Source organism: Bactrocera neohumeralis, unplaced genomic scaffold (genome assembly GCF_024586455.1).
Source record: "Bactrocera neohumeralis isolate Rockhampton unplaced genomic scaffold, APGP_CSIRO_Bneo_wtdbg2-racon-allhic-juicebox.fasta_v2 cluster09, whole genome shotgun sequence".
NCBI classification, from domain to species: domain Eukaryota; kingdom Metazoa; phylum Arthropoda; class Insecta; order Diptera; family Tephritidae; genus Bactrocera; species Bactrocera neohumeralis.
The window spans coordinates 30,084,695-30,097,347 of NW_026089622.1; the positions used below are offsets into that span (position 1 = coordinate 30,084,695).

The window sequence follows — 12,653 nt, forward strand, 5'->3', positions numbered from 1 at the left end:
GGCGATCAGAGAACTTTCCTCACTTGCGTGAACTTCTACACATGACCCCATCCTCCATAATTACTTCGACGAATTCCGCTGCAGACGAAATTAACAAAGCCGTTTGTCAAAGAATATTATCAGAATATCAAATTTACAATTATTTTGACGCAGTGACAGATGAAGGAGACGTTGTTCACTATCCAACGGAGTTTCTTAACTCTCTTAGTTCCTCGGGACTACCTCCATTTCAACTAGAACTTAAAATTGGTACGCCAATAATCCTTCTACGAAATCTTAAGCCTCCCATTTTATGTAATGGAACTCGACTGAAGATAATGCACTTGATGTCTAATATCATTCAAGCAAACATTTTAACCGGACCTGCAGCAGGCGAAAGCACAATGATCCCTCGGATACCAATGATACCTACAGATCTTCCATTTAGTTTCAAAAGAGTACAGTTCCCCGTTAAGACGTGTTTTGCGATTACCATTAATAAGTCCCAAGGGCAAATATTTAATACTGTTGGCATAGATCTTCGAAACGAAGTATTTTCTCACGGTCAATTATATGTGGCTATGTCACGAATTGGTTCCCCACAAAACCAAACTGTTCTCATTTCTGGCAATGGAAATAAAACAAAAAATGTTGTATTCACTGAAGTTTTTAATAATCAAAATATATCATTTTTGGTTATTGTTCCAAAATACATAAATTATAGTATACCTTATTTCATATCTTGAATTAATATTTACTCTATACAATCCTATTTATTTTATCTAAGAGTTTTAAATTGTTACCTTTTTGTTATCTATTTTTAATTTTTCTGTAAAAAAGAATTTAATAAACAAATTATTTATAACGTTAATGAATTTAAAAGTGTTTGCAATTAATTCAAATATGGGTAGTAAATATTTGTAAGTCTAACATAAGTTACACATTATACTCATGTATGTGTGTTTACATGTACGAATAAAGGTATTCTTTTATTTGCATTTTAAACTACTTTAATTTCTTTCCAATACCCTCATCGTTTCAGTTTTTGCGGCGTAACAAAGTACGCCGGGTATTTGCTAGTTATATATATTATAACAGTGGGTGGGGGCTATGAACATTTTGACATATTTTACATAGTGTGAAGATACCCAATGTTGCTAATAGACATACTTATATTTCTAAGTCCCGATATATTAAATTTTTAGGCGCATTAAAATAAGCGTTTTTTTGTAAAACGAAGTTAAAAATATAAATAAATAAAAATAAGAGAATTATTTAATTACAAACTGCTTTGTTTGACTCGGATGATTCGTCGGATGAGGAAAATAAAGAACAACAGCAAGCAAGAACAGTTAATTTTGAAAATATGAACAAGCATTGAAAAATATCGAAATTTGGGAAGGTGGGGAATTCGTTTTGATTTCGGTTAAAAAGTCACATAAAAGTTATTTTTTGTGACAATTCCAAAGCATGGATTTGTAGTGCGAGTCGTAACCTTCCTTTTGATAACATTGGTTTGATAAAATTCTACAAAAATTTAAAAGTTATAGCCATTGGCGCAAACAACCTGATTTTTCGATTTTGAAAAAAGGTGGGGAGTGTCGGGCCTGTAAATCGATTAAAACATGACTGTTACCGATGAAAAACGTTTATTTATCAATGGAAATGAAAGAGAGATTCATAAATAATAAGAAAAATAGGAATTGGCGAAAAAAATTATTCCGACTCGCAGTGGATGCAGGTGTACGTGTTCGGGTTCGGTCCGGCACACTTCAAGTGAACCCCTCGATCACAAACGATGCAATGGGCCGTGTTTTGACGATTCTCGTGCTTCGGCGTCTTTTTCTTGCAAATCGTGCAAAAATCGAAGTCCTCTTCGATATCGGTTTCGGTCGGAGACGGGCTTCTCTTCCGTGGCGTCTTACCGAGAACGGATGAAAGGTTGGCAAAGAATGCATCGACATTCTCTTTGTTGAATCGCTTCGCACGGCTCTGGCTTACTTGCTCTGGTGTTCGCAGTGACAAATTTTTGTGGCGTTTCATGAACGCCAACTGCCAATCCTTACTCGCCAGTTGATTGTCGTTCCATGGATCCGGATACGACGCGCCAACTTTCCGAGCAAATTCATACGTGAGCTTACGAAGCTCCATCAAACTAATTCCATAGTTGATGTCGCTGGCCTGGAGAATGTAGCTTATCAGCGCCTTCTCTTGTTCGATGTTGAAGATCTAAAATAAAAAAGAAATTATTTATTATTCGATGAAAGAAAAAGAAAGAAACCAGCAGAACTCACTGTTTTTGTGCCCATCGTCGTGCTTTCAGCCAGCAAATTCTTCATTACATCGGCATTAGCAGTAGTAACGTCGATGCTCGCACCATCAAATGCTGCAATATAACGAATCAGGTTGGTCCTCGGAATTTTGTGTGCCGTCGCAGATTGTCGAACGCTGTTGTGATGTATTTTCACCGACTTGATCGCCTCCAAAATGTTGTCGAAATCAACAATTTTCTCTTGTTTGGGATAGTACCGCGGCATAATGACTAAAAAAAAAATTTCGGAGCACGAAACTATCAGGAAATGTTGAAAAACTATTGTGTTGTTGAAATTCTGCACGAAAAATCACTTATACACGTCAAATATATGAAGTTATCATGTCAAATGTAAAAAACTATGTGGCCCGACATTCCCCGAGATTCCCCAAACGCTCATATTTGCAAAATGGCGGTGGATAATGAACACAATGTAAATTCGTGCAAAATTTCTTTTGTGTGTCGAAGGCTAAAGGCTTAACTAATATTATAAACATATTTACCTGGATGAATTTATTGGAAAATGTGAAAAAAAATCAACTGTACACAGAGTTGAAAAAAAACTTTCGGAGTGTCGAATTTCTTTTTGTAGTCGCAGAGAGGTTATAACACGTGTTCACAGATCGAGTGCTATATAGAAACTGAGCTTAGTATGAGACGAGTCGATGACAGTTGGTTGCAGCTGTCAACCTATACTAGGGAAAAAAATATCGCCCTGACCCGGGATTCCAACATTCCCCACCTTCCCCTATGATTGACGAAGTAATAAGTGAAGAAAATTACGGAGAAACGATTTAACTGAATGTTATAGAAGATAGAAAAGCAAAGTGAAAAGCAATGAAATGAAAAAACAAATCCATTATTTAAATAAAGTATGTACCAATGAAATTTGACAGAAGATTTCTGACGAAACCATTTTTTATGCGGCACAACCTAATGGTCCGCGATTAATCAGGGGTGTTGTGGAATCTGACAGTCGGAATAAGAATTGAAACCGATCAAAAAATAGTAGGTGTCATGAATTCCGATATTATAGGTTTGATATTCGAAACAGAATTTGTATCGATTTTGGGTGTCACGGAAACCAATTTTATCGGTTTGGCTATCAGAAACAAAGCAAAACAAATCAAGTTATTTTAATATTTCGAGTTATTTGTCTTTATTTCAATAAGGGAAAACATAAGTATAAAACACGAAATGTCTTAGTTATTGAGTTTTTGGAAAAAGACCGGATATTCAAAGATTTTAGATATACAAGGCGTAATTAACACCCAAATGCGTCTTTATTCATTCGAAAAATGATATCTCTTAAAATCTTCCTTTAATTCGGAATTTATTAAATTCTCATCGAGTTGTACAACGGCCCAATTGAAGAGCACTTTAGAATCCCGAAAATCTTGAGAAAATTTAAGCAAAAGTTTTATTGCGTTGGTTTTAATCAACTAGATACGAAGAAGATTGCCAAATATGCTGAGTACATTTAAACTATAGGATCATTGTCCAGTAGTCATAGCCAAATGAAGCGGTACAATTCGGGAGCGAATTGGCGTGGATCCCAAAACTTAGGAAACAAATATGTTTTGGTCAAGGACTATTTCAAGGGGGTAACGAGGAATGGTCGTCCAATGGAATTATGTTCAGACCCAAAAAGGAATGTAAAAACGGTTTCAATTAAGGAGATGTACCAGATCTAATTAATACCAATAAAATAAGGAACGCTAAGGAAGCCAACATCATCCCAGTAGGCGAAATGGGAGACATAAATACTATGAGTTTGGTACTGCAAATATGTTTAATGGAGGCGATCAGACTTAGGTGGAGAGCAGTGTGACCAACACAGATACGAGAAGAAAATAAATAAATTATCAGAATCAACCAGTTAGATAAATTCATAGTTCCCAGAATGTTCGAGTGCTACCATGTAAAAAACAATTGTGATACAAGGATGGAGATGTACGCCTGGATAATGAGTAGTTAATCCTTAAGTTGTTGGAGTTAGGAATAAAGATACGTATCTTTTTCATCCTTATTGGCCTAAACATCGCTTATGCGATTATAGCCGAGTTAAATGCAGCGCGTCAGTCGTGCCTCTTTTTCTCTGTTTGGTACCAATCGAAGATTCCAAGTGTAACAAGGTCCTTCTCCACCTGGTTTAAAATGTTTTCATATATTCGTTCGACATGACCCAGTCAGCCTAGCCGCTCTCTCTTTATATGTGACCTGGTCTACGGAAAGGGGGCTCAGGTATCAAAAAAAAGGAGAACAATTAATGAGATAACGAGAAACTGACGATTATTTTTAACAGCTTTTCCCAGAAAACTAGTTTTCGCACGTTAGCTCCCTGTTCGTAGACCAGGTCACATATGCTGAACTTCAGTCACTCACATTGAAAGTAGGGCCAACGCAAAACAAAATTTCTACTTGTAAAAAATTTGTAATGAAAAAAGATAGTCAACTCGATTTTTTTTATTTTATTACAAGAAATCTTACGGTTAAAAAACAACAATATTATATATTCAAAGTATCATAAAACAAAACGCATGTAACAAAAGCTGTACTAAGGTCACTTTTTCGACTCACATTGAAAGACAGGCAAACTGTATTTCTAGCAAATATAACAGTACATGTTCCGTTATATCTATTCCAAGTTTATAGGTCTGAAGATTTGTAAATTGAATATCGTAAGTCAATCAGTGAAGTTTAAGCAAGTATTTTTTAAATGTCTTGAAAAATTAAACAGTTTGCTTTGGATGGGCGCAAATTAGTCACGTATCACAATTTACAATTTTGTGAAGAAGAGCAAATCCATCAATGTCTTCTCACGAGTATAAATCGTACAGCTGACCGTTACATCGATTGCGGTATTCAACGTTGCAAATGAGCAAAGGACCATAAATCTTCAGGATAACCTTTCTCTCTACAACTCGTAACGCCAACTCATCAAATGTCATCGACCATGCCTCGCTAAAACCTTATATGCGATGTAAAGGAAACTTCCCTTTTTATGGAATGGGCAGAGCATTCTTAAATTCTAATCGTCGGGTACGCTTTCGTCTGACCATATTCTACAAAGAATGTGATTCTTTATCAGCTCTTCGTCGCCGCTTTGTTTGGACGACTCATGTAAAGATAAGAAAAAACTAGAACCGATTTCCCAGCATGAATTATAAAAAGATTTATTTTCATACTCTAATGATTTCAATATCCTAAGGTCAAACACAAGACGAGATTCATGATGGCGGTCTATTGGTGGTTTCAATTGTGCAAAGGAGTAAAGTAATTTTTAAGATCTTAGATCGAGTAGAGTTGAAATCCGGATGTCTGTCTGTCCGTCCGTCCGTCCGTGAAAGCTGTAACTTGGCTAAATATTGAGATGTCATGATGAAACTTGGTATACGTATTTCTCGACTCCATAAGAAGGTTAAGTTCGAAGATGGGCAAAATCGGCCAACTGCCACGCCCACAAAATGGCGAAAACCGAAAACCTATAAAGTGTCATAACTAAGCCATAAATAAAGATATTAAAGTGAAATTTGGCACAAAGGATTGCATTAGGGAGGGGCATATTTAGACGTAATTTTTTTGGAAAAGTGGGCGTGGCCCCGCCCCTACTAAGTTTTTTGTACATATCTCAGAAACTTCTATAGCTATGTCAACCAAACTCTATAAAATCGTTTCTTTCAGGCATTTCCATATACAGTTCAAAAATGGAAGACAACGAGTAATGACCTCGCCACCATCCATACAAAGGTAATGTCGAAAATCACTAAAAGTGCATTAACCGACTAACAAAAAACGTCAGAAACACTAAATTTTGCGGAAGAAATGGCAGAAAGAAGTTGCGCCCAGGCCTTTTTTTAAAAATTGAAAATGGGCGTGGCGTCGCCCACTTATGGACCAAAAACCATATCTCAGGAACTACTATACCGATTTCAATGAAATTCGGTATATAATATTTTCCTAACACCCTGATGACATGTACGAAATATGGGTGAAATCGGTTAACAACCACAACTTCTTCCAATATAACGCTATTTTGAATTCCATCTGATGCCTTCTCTGTATAATATATGTTTACATTATGATCCAATGATGATAGCGGAATAAAACTTTACACAAATACGGTATTGGAAAAATATGTAAATGACGGATAATGAAATAATGAAATGAGAGTATAAAATGTTCGGTGACACCCGAACTTAGCCCTTCCTTACTTGTTGTTTTATAAATTCTTTATCTGGAGTTCAAAAGAGAATTTCAAAGATGGAGAAGCTTTCAATTTTTATAATTTTAAATATAAATTGAAATTTCTTTATTTTAAACGTACTCTAATTTTTAATTGTACGATTCTGGGGAGTATTCCGTTTCGTATTCACCTCAAATATATTTCAATTTTCACTAATTTAAATTTCTTTCAATGTGTTTGACTGTTACTATTAAAATGCCAATATATGTATTTTATAGTAATGAGTCTTACATAACTCAGTGAAAAATATGAAAATTATATACCACCAAACCATAAGATAAACTATGTATTATTGAAATTGTGTAATATCCGAACATTTATTAAAACATAATTTATGTACACTGCAAGGCATTTAACCTTATACTGTCAAAATAAATACTTTCAGTAATTATTTTAATCAAGTCAGGTAAGCTAATTTCGGGTGTAACCAAATCAAATTTGATATCTTATAAAGTTATAAGCTTGGTACAGGTTTCGTTGCTATATTTTGACTAATATACTAATTCCATTAATAATAATTAATTAATTTCAGAGAGCCTTTCTCTAATTGCATTAATAATAATTAATCAATATTAAATAATGCAATTAGTATATTTATTTAATTAAACAACATTATTATTATAAATAAGTTCCGTCTGCTATGGACGTATAAATGTCTGAGTAGGCGCACGTTTTTAGAAGTTGTAGAAAAAATCCTTTTAAATTTAGCGCTAACCTCCGCAATTTCTAACAAAACTTGTGGACTTAATTTCATTAAAATATCTCACATTTTGACTAACATAAACAGTTTAATCATGAGAAAGTCAGAAATCACTATATGGGGTACATACTATATCGGGGCTGGATTGTTTGCATAAACTTTTGCTTTTATTATGTAGGTTGCCTTTTATAGATTTTCGGGATTACGCAACCCTAGTGTTGCAATCTTGCAACTGACAACTTTATCGTAAATTCTGACATTTTGGATGTTATACTCAGAACGTGACATACGACCGCTACTTGTGTTGTTTACAGTTACTTGAAATACTCATCTCAACAAAAATATGGAATTAACTATCGAAAAATTTCGCGCTTTTATTCTTACAACTTCCTACTTGGAAACACTTCTATGAAAACGTGGCAGATGGTGAAACGTGGATTTATGCGTATGGGCCCGAGAAGTAAAGACTGTCTAGCTGTTCAAGATGCGCCGAATCCAAAAAAACTTCATCGCGCAGGAAGCCCTTCCAAGCAAATGGATGCCTGTTTTTTTGGACAACTGCCTCTCACGATCAGATTTCAATTCAATATTGTTAAGATAATTCACCCACTGACCGGCATATTGGGCAAAGGATGAACCAGCTCAAACCACTTCTAAGGCCGATAGTCCGCGTCTGTTACTACCTCAATGTAGTTTCTGACAAGCCTTACCGGTGGTGGGGGGGGGGCAATGATAGACTTATATCGAGGGAGAATTCATTCTGATTTTTATTTAGTATTTTCATTATTTATATACTATTTTTTTTTTTTTTAATAATAATAATAATACCCCAACGATTACCCTCCTCCCGCCCAACCGACGCGAGGGGCGCAATCCGCGAACGAGCGGAATTAGCCGAGTCATAAAAGCAAGAGAGTTTTAAGCGTTGCGATCTTAAGCTGCTCAGCTACAGAAACAAAAATTTCAACAGCCGAAATTAAGAATTAGATTAAAGTTTATAATTATTAAATGTTACTTGTTAAGAGTAGATAAAATAATTTTTTTAATGGTAAAGAGTGAGTCTGTTAGATCAAATGTGCTGGAATGAAAATTGAAATCATGACATATACGGCGGAATGGTTCGTTTAACTCAAAATTTGTTCTAGAAAATTTTAAAAACTGCCTGGTAGGGCGAGCGGGAACGTTAAAATTAATATCAGATAAGAGAGATGGGCTACAGACTGACCCATTCATGAGTTTTACAAGAAATATTATACCAAGCATCTCCCTACGACTAGCGAGTGTCGGGAGATTTATAAGTTTTCAACGGTTAATGTAAGGGGGAAGATTTAAACTGGAATCCCAATGCAAATGACTTAAGGCAAAAAGTAAAAAATGTTTTTGAACGGACTCTAACTTATCCGAATGGACTTGGTAACTAGGGTTCCAAACCACAGAAGCATACTCCAATATAGGCCTCACCAGAGATGTAAAAAGAATTTTTGTGGTAAGCGGATCTCTAAATTCTTTAGACCAACGTTTAACAAAACTAAGAGCGCCTTTAGCTTTAAAAACCGTGGAAGATACGTGAAGATTAAAATTGAGTTTGGGGTCCATAGTTACTCCCAGATCAACAAAACTGCATACTTGCTCCAACCTAAAGTTTTGTATTGCGTATGAGGTAGGGTCTACAGCTCTACGTGAAAAGCACATCGTTTTACATTTTTTAAGGTTCAATGGCATGTCATTTCTATCACACCAAGAAACTAGGTTGTTTAAGTCTGTTTGCAACTGACATCTTTCGCTGTTTGAATTATATGTTTTAAAAAGTTTTACATCGTCAGCATATAATAAAACTTTTGAAAACTTAACAACAGATGATATGTCGTTAATAAATAACAAGAACAGAATTGGACCAAGATGGCTACCTTGAGGAACGCCTGAACGAACATTGATTATGTCAGAAAAAGTATCTTTAAATATGACTTGTTGAATTCTATTATTAAGATAAGAAGCAACCCATTTTAGAAATATTGGTTGAAAACCAAGAAGATCAAGTTTATTCAAAAGAATTGAATGGTTTACTTTATCAAAAGCTTTACTAAAATCTGTATATATAACATCAGTATTCTTACTCTCCCTAAAGCCCGTTGATACATGTGACACAAATTCAAGCAAATTAGTTGTGGTAGATTTCCCTTTACGAAAACCGTGCTGAGAACAAGAAATTAGTGGAGAGATCCGGAAGGTTATGTCGTCTGTTATAATTGCTTCAAAAAGTTTAGGTATTGCAGACAACTTTGCATTTTAGGAAACAATATTAAATTACTAAATATATGTGCATGTGTATATATTAGGGCGTCCCTAATTTTTCAAAGTTTTAAATTTCTATCGCATGGGACTTAATTTTGTTCATTTGCCTCTAAAACACTCGAAAATACATTTTTAGCTCATTTGGAGTACGATAACCCGTGCCAACTTGAATCGAGTCAAGTTCATACATGTTGCGCGGCAGTAGCGGTGCGTATTCACGGCATTTGTCATTTGTTCTCAATTACTCTCCCGATTGACACGTATTGTTATACATTTTAAAGATGGCAGTGGAATTAAGAAGCAATTAAAATGTGTTTTCTTAGTTGTAGACGTAATTTATCAAATAATATGCGCAATGTTACCGTCTAATCGTCAAGCTCTTGCAGCACTTTTTTATCATTCGCGAAGTTAAATTGACTGTTAGTGAAAGCACTAATCTCGTCATTCGGGAGTGCATTAAATTTTGGCAAAAAGCTAGAATCCCTACCAAAGCTATACCTTACTGTTTAAAAAAACTTGTGCTTCTTCACCATGCTTGGAGGGAGTCTAAAAAAAAAACAGACATTCACAAGCGCCATTAAAGCTTACGCTGATTCTTTGGAACTGCTGAAAATTGAAGAAGATAGGATATTTTTACAAAAACAAAGGGTGTAGACAAAAAGTTAGCCGAAAAAGAAGAAAGAGAAAGCCAGAGGTTTGCCGTCATCTGTTACTGAACAACTTACAAGATCTCATGAAAGCCTGGAGGAACCCTTGCCATCCACCTCTCCAATGCTAAGTTCTGAAACTACTACAAAAAGAGTAAGAAAAAACTGTATCACGCCGAAGTTAGTTGCAGCTTTAGATAGATGTCAATTAAGCACAAGGGATTCCGTCTATGTACATACATATATACTTCAGGCTTTAGTAGAAACACTAGATCTTAGCTGCGATGATTTTCTGATAAACAAATCGTCTATTCAACGTACACAAGATCGATAAGACAGAGCGGAATCCATAAAATCAGATTTTCAGAATAAAGTGCGAGAAATTGTGACTGTTCACTGGGATGGGAAATTATGACCTGGACTTGACTTGAGAAGTTCTAAAGAAGAACGCCTACCAATTCTAATTTCATTTGGAGAAAAGGAACAACTTCTGACTGCTCCCAAACTGGAGAGCTCTATCCACCAAGTCACAAGTAGCCCCGATATCTCACTGTTCAAAACGTTTAGAGACAACTGGAAAACTATTAATTCTGCTGCCATTGAAACATATACCGATATCGTCTCACGACATTTTTGCAATACAACAATAGAAGGTCTGTTGACATTTTATAAGCAAAAACTGCTAAAAACCATTAGACGTGACTATTATCGGGAACTGATTGAACTCTCTATTATTTTCATAGAAGGAGACAGTGAAAAAATAAAATGAAATTTGGACTCCTGGAGCTATGCATTAAGCAAGATGGATGGGTAGAGCTATTTACTCTGTAAAGATGTTTGTTGCACTCTCAGCTCAAAATTAGTGCCAAGAATAAGCGAGCACTTCAACACGTCTGTTTATTTATTGCGGTTTTATATGTAAAACTATGGCTTGGATGTAGTCTGGCGATAAAGGCACCAAATCAAGATTTGTGCTTTTTAAAAAGGCTCTAGGAATATGAAACTGTTGACAAATTGATCTAAAAAGCAGCCCTGAACAAGTTTAGTCAACATATTTGGTACTTGTCAGAAAAATTGCCGTTTAGTCACACTTTGATCATGAAGTTAATGAACACACCAAAACGAACATTGTAGTGAATTTCCAAAGAAAGAGTTTGTATGATTCTGGGAAGAGATATATTCCATCTTAAAAAAATGTGTCTGATTACTTGTATTAATCAATAAAAAAAAAACATAAATTCGGTTTGGAAAATTATTTTTATTTATTTTAAAGTACAAAATGTGTGAAAATAATCATAATCGCAAGCTGCCCGAATGTGGCTTGCCGATATTTTGGGCTACTCACGGACAATGGCTTTCTTCAGCATTTCGAAACTGGTGTATTTTTTACTTCGGATCATGCTCTCCAAAATGGCTCAGAGAGAATAATCCATTGAATTCCCATCTGGTGAATTCGAGAGCCATTGTGTGGTCGTAATGAAGTTCGCAACGTGGTTTTTAATCATTCTTGGTTCACTCGCGCTTTGTGAGATGGTCTTGTTGAAACGTCCATGGTTTGCGACCGACCCACGGCTTCAAAGCAGCCTCCAGTATACTTTCCCGATAATATGTCGCATTTACTTTGACGCCAGGTTCGATGAAAATAATTGGAGAGCGCCCATCTGCGGTGACAGCGGCCCAAACCATTATTTGTGGCGGGTGCTGCCTCCTGGTGGCCAACCGATGACTTAGATTTTCGTACAAACGGTTGGTCAAGCAACTGCTTCGCTCTATCAAGTCTCACTTGTTGCTGCTTCTGTGTGAAATCATGAGCCTTTTGGAACTTGTAAAGCTTGACACTGAGCTCATTTTTCAATATGTATTGGATGCTGCGTTCGGATATTTTCAGTTCTTTAGCCATTTGATTGGCACTTCGTCGTGGATTTCGCTCAAGTCGCTTCTTCACTTTCCGAACCATCTCACATGACGTTGAAGTCTTTTGATGACCACCTCCATGGCGTTTTGCAAAGCTACCAGTATCATTGTGACGATTGATGGTGTGATAAACAAAAACTTTATTCACATTAAGGTGTTTGAGCTCACGAACAATTGCTGGCTGTGATTTTCCAGCTAAATATAAATCAATCACACTATTACGTTTGAATTCCATCGCTGATCACTTTTTTTTTTGCATTCACTTTTGGCTTTTGTACACTAGTGAACAATACTCCTAACTGTCATTCAGCAAATTTATAAACAGCTGATTCCAGTGCGACTGCTGGGCGAACGGTCTGAAGTTTGTTACACTTCGAGTGCCGGACCCTGTAATAAGTAAATACTACTATATTTATTAAATAGTCCTATTTTTTATACAGTTTTTAATAAATTGTTAATAACTATTATTTATTGTTGCAAGAACATTATTAAGTGATTTTGTGTTCGTCATGAGCACACATTTATTTTCTGGATTTTCCCGTTTTTACATAGGATGAAGATGTT

General features: G+C 35.8%; 1 protein-coding gene across 7 annotated transcripts in view; it reads right to left on the minus strand.

The window, feature by feature from the left end:
* Window positions 1–840: 840 nt before the first annotated feature.
* The window catches only part of LOC126764065 (inositol polyphosphate-5-phosphatase A), a 721,948-nt gene continuing 710,135 nt past the window's right edge, over window positions 841–12,653 (minus strand). For 3 of the 7 annotated variants that reach the window (XM_050481828.1, XM_050481827.1, XM_050481829.1), the window contains one exon: window positions 842–2,208. In XM_050481828.1, the coding sequence (XP_050337785.1) occupies window positions 1,696–2,208 (513 nt within the window). In that variant the 3' untranslated portion in view covers window positions 842–1,695. Of the gene's footprint in view, window positions 2,209–12,653 lie in introns of all 7 variants that reach the window. The other 4 variants (XM_050481832.1, XM_050481831.1, XM_050481826.1 and 1 more) reach the window with 3 other exon arrangements.